We start from the raw sequence: 12,557 nt of genomic DNA, 5'->3' as shown, positions 1-12,557 counted from the left end.
GGGAACTGCAAGCCAGTGGGGGAGGGTAGCTGGGCTCGGGGGGGAGTAGCCAGGCTTTGGGGGGGGAACTGCAAGCCAGAGGGGGAGGGTAGCTGGGCTCCGGGGGGGGGGAAGCTGAGAGCCGGGGGGGGAGAGTAGCCAGGCTCCGGGGGGGGAGCTGCGAGCCGCAGATCTTATCCCACCCTGCCCCCTCACGCGAGGTGCGGACGCACCCCCGACAGACCATTAGTGCGCACGTGAACCACAGTGGCTGTACGTTGACCAACTCGAGGTCGACTTGAGTTTTCAGTGGAGATGAGGCTTGGGGAGAAGTCGACTCCCTCACTTCAACTCCTGGCAAGTTCTGTCTCCTGCACTCACGAACCTCCCCTCGCAGCCAGCAGTTCCAGGGTGGGAGAAGGCCACAGCAGCAGAGGGAAAGGCGTCCTGTGGGGAGAGGGGGCCAATGCCCTTGAAGGCTCTGAACAGCGGCAGGGGGGTCCTGTACTCCCCAGCGTGGACCTGGTTCATAGCCAGGCACAGAGGAGGTGGGCACAGAGATTGGTGTTGCTGCATTCGGACCACCACAGCAGTGGCTTCATGGGGGATGTTGATGTTGCTTTGCAGTGTAAATTGGGCTGCCCCCTAAACTTGACTTCACCCCATGTCTCTCACTGCATCGGGCCCTTCCTCCTCTGCTGCCATACGACCCCCCCAACCACCTCCCTGACCTGCCCTTCGAAGGCCTGCCTCTGCCATGTGCCAGATGGGGAGAGCCAGCGTTGCCGTCCTAACCCCCCACCCCTCACTTGCAGTGTACGCGGAATTGGACTATCTCCCCCCTGGCCGAGCAGCTCCCCTCCTAGCTCGTAAGCTCCCCAAGGCTGGATCATCTATTTACCCACAGCTAGTCAGGACCCAGCCCAAGGACGGAGGCCTGTGGGCACCGCCAGCACCAGCTATGAACCACCCCCACCACACTTGCCAAAGGCTTTTCTGGTTATTTTATTACAAAGATGAACACGCCCGGCACGCACTTGCCTTTCCAGTCCCTGTGCATCCCCCAGCCCAGTCTGCTGGCTGCTGTGGGGGTCTGGCCCACCTGTATACAGTGGAGGAGTGTGCAAACTTGAATGCCCCCCTCCTCCCCTCCCCCAGCGCTGAGGGAGGCGTGTCCAGCCCATGCATGAGGAAAAGTGGGGAGCCCCCTCCACTCCCCTACCCACGTGGATTCAAGAGGACCCGTATCTCCAGTGCTGCCTCCCCCTTCTCCCAGCCTAAGCCCCGCCATCTGCCCTCTGTCTGTGGGAACAAGCCAGGCCAAAGCATCCCTGCTCCCATGCATGCAGCCCAGTGCCTCCCCCCGCACCAGCTGGCAGGTGCCCCCCTAAGGCAAAGGTCCCAGCGTGCAAAGCCCAGGGACAGCTGAGTTCAGGGGAGCACAGGCACCGGGCACCCTAGGCCCTCTTCCTGCTCTGGGGCCATCACGGCTCTGCCTTCCTGAATGAGGCCACTGAGCACAAGGGAGGGGAACTGCTGCAGGCCCCAGAACAGCCCTCTCCCTGCAGAACAAAGGCGCAAGGCTCCAGCCTGAGAACATGGGATGGCTCCAGGGCAAGACCCAGATCCTGGGATCCAGTGGCTGGGCGGGGGACCAGTCAGCAGCCCCTTCCCCCAGGAGACATAGGGCCAGGCAGAGGGGCCCAGCTACTTCCAGAAGAGCACATTCCAGAGCAGCAGCCAGCAGGGGTAGACGAAGAGGGCGATGAAGGGGAAGACTATGGAGCCATAGAGGTAGTGGTCCAGCAGGCCCTCAGACACAGCCTGCAGGAAGAGCTGCCAGCACTCCAGCGCCGACACGGGGTACTCGATCAGCTCCTGGTACAGGACGATGCTGAGTAGAAGGGTGACAGCTGGAGTGACCAGGACCAGCAGCACTGCATACAGATACCTGGGAGACAGACGCAGGCAGGGATCAGAATGGGGCAGCCTGGGGTGCACTAGCCAGCAGGCCTGGGCTGAAAAGGGGCAAATACCAGCACTCCTGCCCTGCTCCCTACTGCGCCCCCTGCTGGGAGAGGCTGGGGCTGGAATGGCCAGGAGCTCCCCCACAACTCCCAGTGCTCCTGCCCTAGTCCCCCGAGCAGGGAGCTCCTACGCCTACAGTGCCCCCTGCTGGGAGAGGCTGGTGGCAGACGGATGACCAATGCCAGCATGAACTTGATATCGTCTAATGAGACCCCTGTGGGCCTGGTCCCTGGCTGGGCAGATTTCCAGGACTGGCTGTTGGCTCTCAAGGCACCCTGCCTGTACCCAAGCATGGATCCTGCCACCTGCAGAGCAAGCCCACCGAGGATGAGACTGGCCATGGAGACCCGGCCACTCATGGACAGGCCTGGCTCAGGTGACCTTGGGCCGCCTCACTGGATGCCACGGGAAATGTGCAGGTGCCACTTACTTGGGGCCTTTGGGCTGGACGATGGCTGCAACGGGCACCATGGTGACAGCCAGGAGGAAGCCCAGGGAGAAGTTAATGAGGGCAATGCAGCTCAGCTGCATGGCCAGGTACAGCAGGGACAAAAGCTTCAGGGTCATCCAGCCGCGTTCACTCCCAGAGCCCGTCAGCACCCTGCAGAGCAGAAAAATGACTGTCAGCCCCTGCAAACACCTGCCTAGCCCCCGCTCTGGCCAGGGCTGAGAAACAGCAGAGAACCAATGGTACCATTTTCTATAGCGCCCTGTGACAGTCTATGTTCACCCTTTTTACACAATTCTGTGGATTCTGTATAAAGCATGCCTTGTGAGGTATTGTGAAAACTCATAATGTGCTGATCATTATTGTCCCGGTAAAATATATCCGGCAACATTGTAGGTAAAGTTCATAGAATAATGGGATTGGAAGGGACCTCGAGAGGTCGTCTAGTCCAGTCCCCTGCATTCACGCAGGACTAAGTATTATCTAGACCATCCCTGACAGGTATTTGTCCAACCTGCTCTTAGGCCTTGTCTACACTAAAGGGAAAAGTTGATCTAAGCTACGCAATTTGAGTTATGTGAATAGTGTAACTCAAATCAATGTAGCTTAGATCTACTTACCGCAAGGTCCACATTACGCAACACTGACGAGAGACACTCTCCCATCAACTCCCCTTTACTCTTCTCCATCAGGTGGAGTACAGGAGTCAACCAGAGAGAGCAATCGGCGGTCGATTTAGCACAGAGGTGGGCAAATTATGGCCCGCGGGCCCATTCTGCCCGGCCCCTGAGCTCCTGGCCGGGGAGGCTAGCCCCCAGCCCCTCCACCGCTGTGGCCCCTCCAACGCAGCCTCAGCTCACTGCACCACCGACGCGATGCTCTGGGGGGGGGGGCGGGCTGTGAGCTCCTGGGGCAGTGCAGCTGCAGAGCCCGGCCTGACCCGCCCTCTGTGCTGTGCAGCTGGCTCCAGCTGGGTGGCGCGGCTGCCTGTCCTGATGAAGCCGTGCCACCAGCGCTCCAGGCAGCGTGATAAGGGGGCAGGGAGCGGGGCAGAGGTGTTTGGGGGGTGGTCAGGGGCCGGGGAACAAGGGGGTATGAATGGGGGCAGGGGTTCTGGGGGGCGGTCAGGGAGAAGGGGTGGTTGGATGGGGCAGGGGTGCGGGGGGGGGCGGGCGCAGTCAGGAAGGAGGGGGGGTTGGATGGGGCAGCAGGGAGCAGTTAGGGATGGGAGATCTGTGGGCAGGGGACTGTCAGGGAACAGGGGCCAGGCCACGCCTGTCTGTCTGGGGAGGCACAGCCTCCCCTAACTGTCCCTCCATACAATTTCTGAAACCCAATGTGGCCCTCACGCCAAAAAGTTTGCCCTCCCCTTATTTAGCAGGTCTTCACTAGACCCGCTAAATTGACGGCTGATGCATCGATTGCCGCAGCGTTGATCCTCGGGTAAGTGTAGACAAGGTCTTAAAAATCTCCAATGCCGGAGATTCCACAACCTTCCTAGGCAATTTATTCTAGTGCTTAACCACCCTGACAGTTAGGAAGTTTTTCCTAATGTCCAACCTAAACCCCTCTTGTTGCAATTTAAGTCCATTGCTTCTTCTCCTTAACCTCTGAGGATAGGACAACAATTTTTCTCCCTCCTCCTTGTAACAACCTTTTACATTCTTGAAAACTGTTATGTCCCCCCATCAGTCTTCTCTTCTCCATACTAAACAAACCCAGTTTTTCAGTCTTCCCTCATAGGTCATGTTTTCTAGACCTTTAATCATTTTTGTTGCTCTTCTCTAAACTTTCTCCAATTGGTCCTCATCTTTCCTGAAATGTGATGCCCAGAACTGGACACAATACTCCAGCTGAGGCCTAATCAGGGCGCAGTAGAGCGGAAGAATTACATTGTGTGTCTTGCTTACAACACTCCTGCTAATACAGCCCAAAATGACATTTGCTTTTTTTTTGCAACAGTGTGACACTATTGAACAATATTTGGTTTGTGATCCACTGTGTCCCCCAGATCCCTTTCTGCAGTACTCCTTCCTAGGCAGTCATTTATATAAAGTCCGATTATAAAATTCTACTGTATGACATTGCTGAGACACGCTCCAAATTTAAAAAAGCAGGCACAAACCAGTTCCTCAAAGATAAAAGGCCAACTGATGCCTCAGTCAGGTGTCAACAAAATCCAACGGACTATCACCCGGCTAAGCAGCCATTCTTTGTCAGGAAAAAGGGTGTGAGCGAGAAATTTACATCTTGGCACAGACACAGCTGGAAGCTCCCATCCCAGGGACTTTGCCACCTGGACCCCAGCTGGAGATGATTCTCAAAGAAGAGAATTGCTATAAGAAAGGGGAACAAACTCCCCAGATTTTCTCTCCCTTCATCTCTACTCACAGCACCAACAACACTAGAAAGACAAAGGAAGCATCACTGGACTGAAGACAGATCCTGGCCGTAAGATTGCCAGAACACATGGTGAGAGAAACCCTTTTGCTTTAAGTTTGCATAACTTGCTAAGTTAGGTATCTTTTATTTCTTTCAGAGTAGCAGCCATATTAGTCTGTATTCGCAAAAGGAAAAGGAGGACTTGTGGCACCTTAGAGACTAACGAATTTATTTGAGCATAAGCTTTCGTTGTAACCAATTCTGACTTTTATCCCTCATCACTTAAAATCTTTCTGTAGTTAATAAACTTGTGTTATTGTTTTATCTAAACCAGTGTGTGCTTGGACTGAAGTGTCTGGGGTACTCCATTTGAGATAGCAGGATTTGTACATATCACTTTCTATTAATGAAATGACAGACTTTCTATGAGCTTGTATTGTCTAGCAGTAAAGAGCCAGGCAGTACAAGACACACATTTGTGGGGAAAGTCTGGGATTGGGAATTTGCTGGTGTTGTTCTGTTACATAATTCAGGAGTGGCTGGCTAGAGCACTCATGTAACTCAGTGGGGAGTGAGTTACATGCTGGAGGCTGTGTGGGCAGACCAGCAGTAGCGGTGTAAAAGGCACCCCAGGATGGAGAACTGAGGGGACACAGCTGTTCAGCAGTCCAGATTGTACCTGGAGAATGTCATAAGGGCCCCTCCTGGGACAGGCTCCCACAGCCAGCACCCTGCTGGGGGAGAGAGCTCTGGAGCCATTGTGTATGTGTATTAGGCCTGTTTGTGTTCCTGCTGGCCCAACGACTTCACCCCAGAGCACAACCTGCTGCTGGCCCTGGGCGAGCGACATCTCCCTGCCTTTCCCTCCCGGGACCCGCATGTACCTGTGTGTGTTGTGTGGCAGCGCCAGTCCGGCCACGTAGATGGCAATGACCGTCAGCACCACAGCCTCCGACTCTGAGACAGGGAAGTGCTGGGTGGCCACGTGCTGGCCCAGCACAGGCAGGAAGTAGAGGGTGAGGCCTGTGGCATGGCAGATCAGCAGAGGTGGCACCAGGGTGAGCAGGCCAGGCCGCGACTCCTGCGGGGCGGGGAAGGGAGGAAGCTAAGCAGGGGCAGCTGAACCAGGGCCAGAGCCAACCCCATCAGGCCTCAACCTTGGAGAAATCCCAGTTGCTGGGGGAAAGGGGACTCCAAATCTGCCTCCCTGTCCCAGGGAAAGGGCCCTGGGCAACTTCAAGACCAGCCACAGAGCGGCATCTCCTGAGGGGCCAGGCCCATCAAAACCAAGGGGCAGGGGCTGTGGCGGGGAGGGTTACACAGCAGGGCGGCCCAGTGGGGTAATCGCTTGGCTTAGGAGCTCTCTGCCCTGCCCCAGACCCCCTGGGGACCCTGGGCAGGTCCCCGGTCCTGATCTGTGCAGGGTGATGAGGGTAAAGTTTGGGGGGCGCTTGCATACTACGGTAGCAGGTACCATAGACGTCCCTTAGATGGCCAGGAACTTGAGAGACCCACGGCAGGGGGAGTCCATGGGGGATGGGGGAGGAAGGCAGTAGCTACCCTTGGGCCTGGAGAGCTCCAGGAGTGGCCAGGGCAGGGCCCTGCGACCCCTCACCTCGGCGGCAGCGTGGGCAGCGCCCTTGTCTCCATCGCAGAGCTGCTCCTCGGGGCCCACATCACATTTACTCAGCTTCATCCACAGGTCGAGGGCGTGGGGCAGAGTCAAGGAAACCAACCACACAGCACCCCATGACCCACCGGGCCCCTGCGCTGACCCTCACCCAGCCACGGGCAGATCCCTGCTCCCCAGAGACAGGCACAGCCCCTGCCTCCCAGAGCGAGCTCCTCACGGGGACCCAGGCTGGGCCTCTTCCCCCCCGTCAGGCAGGGGTGCGCAGTTCAGTGGCCTTGTGGAAAACGCTGGCTCCTCCCCAACCTGAGTCTGAGCAGAGACTCCACCTGCCCCCCGTTCCCCCAGGCCTGACTCTGCTGCAGCCCAGAGCCCTCCCCCCACTCCCCCTTGCAGCTGCGGCACTGGGGATATCTTGAGGATGAGGATGAGTATGAGAAAGCCGAAGGCCGGCATGTAGACGCCAATGGAGACGAAGCGTGCGAGCGAGGGCAGCAGGTAGAAGAAGTAGGACTGGTGCAGGCGCTCCAGCAGGTTGTTCAGCTTGCGGAACATCCCCTCCAGGGTCCTGTGGGGCAGGATCCTCAGCAGGGGTGGATGCTGGCACCATCCTCCCCCAGTGTGGGAGAACGGGGGGCACAGCCTCTCAGTCCCGTCCCGTCCCTGGCTGGTCCCCACACTGAGCTAGACCAGCATTCCCCTAGGCTCCCCAGGCCCTGGCTCTGCCAAGAGCCCTCAGTCCTGATCCACAGTCCGCCGGCCATCCCAACCCTGGGCTCCCTCCATCCCCCAGCTCAGCTGGTGCTCCTCAGTCCTGACCCGCAGCGCCCCCACGAGCCCAGTCCAGCCCCTCCGTCCCGGCTCTTGCATACTGGGGGAGCAGAGACCACTGCCTGCAGGGGTGTTACTCACTTGCCCATGGTGCCCATGTCGTACTTGTACTGCCGGAAGCTGTTGATGCCACGCACAGTGATGGCCTCGATATGGTAGTGCAGGAAGAGGCCGTGGTCGCCCTGGGGCCGGCCGGAGCCCTGCTTCAGCACCATGAGCAGCAGGGTCTGCAGGCTATGCACGTAGGCCGGCAGCGTGTCCCAGTCCGTGCGCTGCAGCTGCAGGGCAGAGAAATCAGGGCCTGCCCCCTGCCCCCCCATGCAGTCCGCTTCTCCCCCTCCCCCCCGACAGCCAGGAAGCCTGGCCAGGGGTGCAATTGGGAAAGCGGGGGAGGGGTCAGGAGAAACCAGCAGGGAGAGGAGTCTGGCTGTGAACACAAGGCTGGGAACACTCCCCCCACCCCCAATCTCACTGTGCCCTGGATGGTGCCGCCCCCGCCTCCTTGCCCTGATGGTGCCGGGCTCCCCACCCCCAACTCTCACCTTGCCCTGGATGGTGCCGGGCTCCCCACCCCCAACTCTCACCTTGCCCTGGATGGTGCCGGGCTCCCCAACCCCAACTCTCACCTTGCCCTGGATGGTGCCGGGCTCCCCAACCCCAACTCTCACCTTGCCCTGGATGGTGCACAGCAGCCCGTTCTTCTGGCAGAAGGCATAGAAGAGGTTGACCAGGTCCAGGTTGGGCAGCTGCCCGTTCAGCCCCTCCACGGCCACATCGAAGCTGGTGATGACGTCGCTGCTCAGCTCCAGCGAGACAGCTGCCTGGATGGCTCCGGCCCGGCCCAGCATCCCTGAGGAGAGCACCTCTGCCAGCACAGCAGCAGCTCAGACTAGGCAGCCCCCACTGCCCAGAACCCAGCTTGCGGGGGGAGAGCCCCAGCCAGCTCCCTGGTTTGGAAACAGCCCCTCTGAGAGCAGCGAGAAGCTGTGCCTGCTCAGCGAGTGTTTGGCTGCAACACACCAGAGTGCTGCGCTCCAGCCCAGGGCCCTGCCTGCCCCACTGCCGCGCCCCACCCACCCCCACACCTCCTCTGGCCTCACCGGTGATGTTGACGTCGTGGTAGGCCTCCAGCCAGGCCTCCATGCCAATCAGGTCGTGCTCGTTCACCAGGAAGATGATGTCCTTGGCCCAGTAAATCTGACCTGCAAGCAGACAAGCACTGCCCGTGTCAGCAAGGGCCCCCGGGGAGCAGCATGCACCACAGCGGGGCCCGTGTCAGCGAGGGTCAGGCCGGCCAGCCCCCGGGGAGCAGTATGCACCACAACGGGGCCCATGTCAGCAGATGCCTGGGGACTACAGCCGAGTCAGCCACACACCCCGTCCTGCTCGGGGCGATTGGCCCGAAGCAGCCTCAGGAGGAACCCGCCAGTTACCTGCCCAGCTGGGCACTCAGTGGTCTGTGAACAGGGCAGAGGCCTCCGTCCTCTGCACACCGCACAGATGCCAAGGGGAGGGGCTGAGACATGAGAGTCTGATCTGAACAGCCTGACAGCCCCAGGGACCCTCCTCACCAGGCCAGGGGGAATGCAGCCCCAGGAAGCCCCTCACTGGGACAGGGATGGGAGGGAACCTGATGTGGGCCAGGGAACCCCCTCGCCAGGCCATGGGGGAACCTGATACAGCCCCGGGAACCCTCTTGCCTTGCCCAGGAGCCTGAGATAGCCCCAGGAACCCCACCAGATCCCTGGGCCACAGGACCCCCGTCACCAGGTCACACAGAGGCCTGGCCCATGCACTGTTGAGCAGCAAGCCACTCTCAGGTGCACCTGACCCAGCACCTTCCTGCCACTCCCACAGGCCCCACACCCAGGCATGTACTCACTTACCCCGGAAGTAGGAAGCCAAGGCCAGCATGAGCCCCACGGCCTGGTTGTTGTGCTGCCCCATGCTACAGGGCACGCTCAGGACCAAGGACTCCGTACTGGCCGCACGTGGTGCCCGCAGGATCCCGTACACGTTCGTGCCCTTCACCATCTGCAGGGAGGGAAACAGGGCTCAGCGGGACAGTGGAACCGAGCCCCACCCACAAGAGAAGGGGCTTTGCAGGGGGCCAGGCCCTGGAAGGGGCTTCTTCCCACCCCAGAGCCAAACACAGCATCCTGGTGTCTGCTAAGGAGGGACCCAGAATGGGGAGGGCAGGGGGCTGAGGAGCATCAGCAACTGGCGGCAGGGGAGAAGTCCACGGCAGGGATAGCAGGGGGCTTGAGTTGGGATTGAGGTGGGGGGAGCCCAGCACTGGGATAGCAGAGGCTGTGGGTTGGGACTGGGTGCAGAGCTGATGCAGCAAGCTTGTCTAGCTCTGCCTTTTGCCAAGTGACCAGCCCTGGCCCCTCAAGTGCTGTCAGCCCCTCAGTTCTGCTACCCCTTTTCTGTGAAGCAGACCTGCTTGATCAGCACACATGGTATGGAGCTGAGGAAGGGCCAGGATCCTGCAAGAAGCCCCAGAGTTCTGTGGAGAGGTGCTAGCCCACGGGGCGTAGGGGCCGCATCTGTCCCCTTGCACCAATCCCCAGCCCAGGGGGGAAACTCCCCAACCCCCAGTGCTTGCAGCTCATCTGTGCCCTACCCCCAGGGCAGAGATGGGGCAGCTCCCAGGGACCATAGTCCCGGCCTGGCACGTACGTATCTTTCGCGCGTCTCGTCGGGGAAGGGCAGAGTGCGGGAGAAGGGCTGCTTATAAACCTCCAGGCCCAGGTTCCACATTGTCTTCTCCAGCCAGGCCACGGGGATCCCCCTGGGAAAGGAGACAGGAAGCATGATGGGCCGGAACGGGGCCCCCTTGCCCAGGGGGACAGGTAACGCTAGACCCCAGCGTGCATAGCAAACCCCTGATTGCCCTTCTCAGAGCCCTGGGCCAGACTCTACCCACCCACGGGCACAGACTTGCCCAGTGCCACCTAGCACAGTGCCACCGCCCTGCCTTCCAGAGTGAGATACACCAGCCAATGCACAAGGAGGGCAAACCGCAGGGCCCTGCAGAGCCACCCCCTCCATTAGCACCTAGAGACTACAACTCCCAGCATACAGTTCACCTGCCTTGAGTACTGCAGGCTGGGCCCTGGCAGGACATTCCTGTGTATTATAAAGGCAGCTGGCACGGGGCGCCACCCTTCCTCCCCTGCTGGCCTGGGGCCTTCGGAGAAGTGCTTCGCCTGTACCCTGGCCAGGGCTCCCCCGACTGCTGGCCCCGGGGTCAGGGGGCTTGAACTCACCCCACCTTCTTCTTGTGGCCAGCGAACTCACGGGCGTAGGAGAGCGCCCTCTCGCCAAACACGAACTGCTCCTCCACCATGGTGGAGCCCATAGCGTTCTCTGACATGTATGAGTGCAGGGTGAAGGGTGGGGAGGCCAGGCCCAAGAACCAGCCCAGTCCAGCCAGGTAGCTGAGAATGCTGCAGACAGGAGACACAAGGGGGTAAAGATCCCAGGCTGCTCCCTTCCCCACCCCACCCACTCCCAGCTCAGGCCCCATTGCCCCATGAGAGAAGGGGTCAGGTCTAACAGGGAGGTCCAAGAGCAGCACAAAAAGGGAGGATCGGTGCACGTGGGGGCCACGGCTTTGAGCCCCAGCTGGGCTCCCTCCCTCTCTGGGGTGCAGCACTTGGCACTGCCACGCAGGCAACACTGGCTCAATGTCTGGCCCCCATCCCTGGACTCCTAGGGCAAGGAGGGCTGGGTCCAGGCCCTGGAGGAGATAGTGCCGTGTGCTACTTCCCACCCCGCTGACGTGTGGCCCTAAGGGAGAGGATAAGATGGAAGGAACAAGAGAGCGTGGGGATGGCAGGAAACAGAGACACCTCCCCACAGAGCCTGTGGCAGGGAGCCCAGGAAGTCAGGGGCCACGCACTCACCAGAGTGGGGTGTTGAGGCGGAGGATGAGCCGGGACAGCGCCCGCCTGCGGTATGGGTCCGACAGGAGCCCCATGGCGGACGGCTGGGGCCCGCGGAGCTCCTGAGGGCACTGCAGAGAAAAGGGCAGTGTCTCCAGCTGACACGGGCCCGGGAGCCCCATAACGCAGGCACGGCCCCCACCCTGCTCCGTACCGCCGGAGGGGTGAGGGCACAATGCGGCCAGCTGCCCTGCCTGGGCCAAGCCCCTGCTTCCCAGCCCCCGACCGCCCCCCATGCCCCTCGCTGACACACCCAGGGACACCCCGACCCCCATCCAGACTCCTGCCTGCCCATGTAGGTGTACCGCCCCCACGTACGTACAATGCCCCCAGGTACGAACGTTTAACGCCCCCCGGCATGTACATGTGCCCCCCCCAGGGCTGCAGATAGGTGCGCGCCCCCCCCCAGGGCTGCAGGTAGGTGCGCCCCCCCTGGCATGTATATGTGCCCCCCCCCAGGGCTGCAGGTAGGTGCGCCCCCCCTGGCATGTACATGTGCCCCCCCCCAGGGCTGCAGGTAGGTGCGCCCCCCCGGCATGTACATGTGCCCCCCCAGGGCTGCAGGTAGGTGCGCCCCCCCCGGCATGTACATGTGGCCCCCCCAGGGCTGCAGGTAGGTGCGCCCCCCCCGGCATGTACATGTGGCCCCCCCAGGGCTGCAGGTAGGTGCGCCCCCCCCGGCATGTACATGTGCCCCCCCCAGGGCTGCAGGTAGGTGCGCCCCCCCCGGCATGTACATGTGCCCCCCCAGGGCTGCAGGTCGGTCCGTGCCCCCCCGGGCTGTACAGGCGCCGCCCCTGCGGCGCGTGGCTCTGCGGGGCCGGGGCCGGGGCCCGCAGCTGCACGGGGGGGGGGGGCCCGCGCCGCACCGACCCTCCCCCCCCGCGCGCCGAGCCGGGCTCCAGCCTCAGCGCGGGGGGCGCCCCTCCCCCCGCCAGTCCCCGGCCCGCACCTACCCGCCGCGGCGCGAGGGCCCAGGCCGCTCAATCCACCGCCGAGCGGCCGCTCCACTGAGCGATCGAGCTCCGAGCCGCCGCGGGGACGCGCCGCGGGACGAGCCTCGCTCCCACCGGCCGGGAGGGGGCGCGCGCGCGCGCGCGCCCAGGGTGAAGCCTGCAGGGGGCGCTGTGCCCGGTGGCCGCGCTCCAGCGGCGCCAGCTGCTCGTCCCCGGGCCCAGGCGGGCTTTGCAGCGGCCGGGCCGGGCCTAGGTCGGCGCTGGGCGCAGGCCGGGGGCCAGGAGGGTGCCCCCAGCCCAGGATCGTGGGCACAGACACGGGCCTGCCTTTGGCAGGGCTGCCCCGGGGGAGT

General features: G+C 61.6%; 1 protein-coding gene across 2 annotated transcripts; it reads right to left on the bottom strand.

Annotated features, from left to right (window-relative positions):
* Window positions 1–968: 968 nt before the first annotated feature.
* On the bottom strand, window positions 969–12,364 carry GPAA1 (glycosylphosphatidylinositol anchor attachment 1). 2 transcript variants are annotated; one of them, XM_038393278.2, is made up of 13 exons: window positions 12,205–12,364; window positions 11,210–11,319; window positions 10,571–10,750; window positions 9,981–10,092; window positions 9,185–9,332; window positions 8,399–8,500; window positions 7,967–8,163; window positions 7,380–7,576; window positions 6,882–7,035; window positions 6,453–6,548; window positions 5,722–5,918; window positions 2,438–2,608; window positions 969–1,930 (listed from the first exon to the last, which is right to left on the bottom strand). In XM_038393278.2, exons 2-13 carry the CDS (start codon window positions 11,281–11,283, stop codon window positions 1,687–1,689), a joined length of 1,872 nt encoding a protein of 623 aa, XP_038249206.1. In that variant the 5' UTR covers window positions 11,284–11,319; window positions 12,205–12,364; the 3' UTR covers window positions 969–1,686. The 2 variants fall into 2 exon arrangements, with proteins under 2 accessions (XP_038249206.1, XP_043363153.1); XM_043507218.1 differs by having other exon boundaries at window positions 10,571–11,319; window positions 12,205–12,255.
* Between the last annotated feature and the right edge of the window lie 193 nt (window positions 12,365–12,557).

Source organism: Dermochelys coriacea, chromosome 2 (genome assembly GCF_009764565.3).
Source record: "Dermochelys coriacea isolate rDerCor1 chromosome 2, rDerCor1.pri.v4, whole genome shotgun sequence".
Taxonomy (NCBI): Eukaryota; Metazoa; Chordata; order Testudines; family Dermochelyidae; genus Dermochelys; species Dermochelys coriacea.
This window is presented reverse-complemented; position numbering and strand designations above follow the sequence as displayed.

Bases quoted from the DNA above. Each gene is read 5' to 3' on its own strand.
- GPAA1 (XM_043507218.1), bottom strand. From the start codon at position 10,830: ATGGGGCCTGAGCTGGGAGTGGGTGGGGTGGGGAAGGGAGCAGCCTGG. The intron at 8,164-8,398 runs GTGAGGCCAGAG...CTGTGCTGGCAG, and splicing joins CCACGACGTCAACATCACCG to AGGTGCTCTCCTCAGGGATG. The intron at 2,609-5,721 runs GTACATGCGGGT...TCTGCTCTGCAG, and splicing joins CTGCCACACAACACACACAG to GGTGCTGACGGGCTCTGGGA.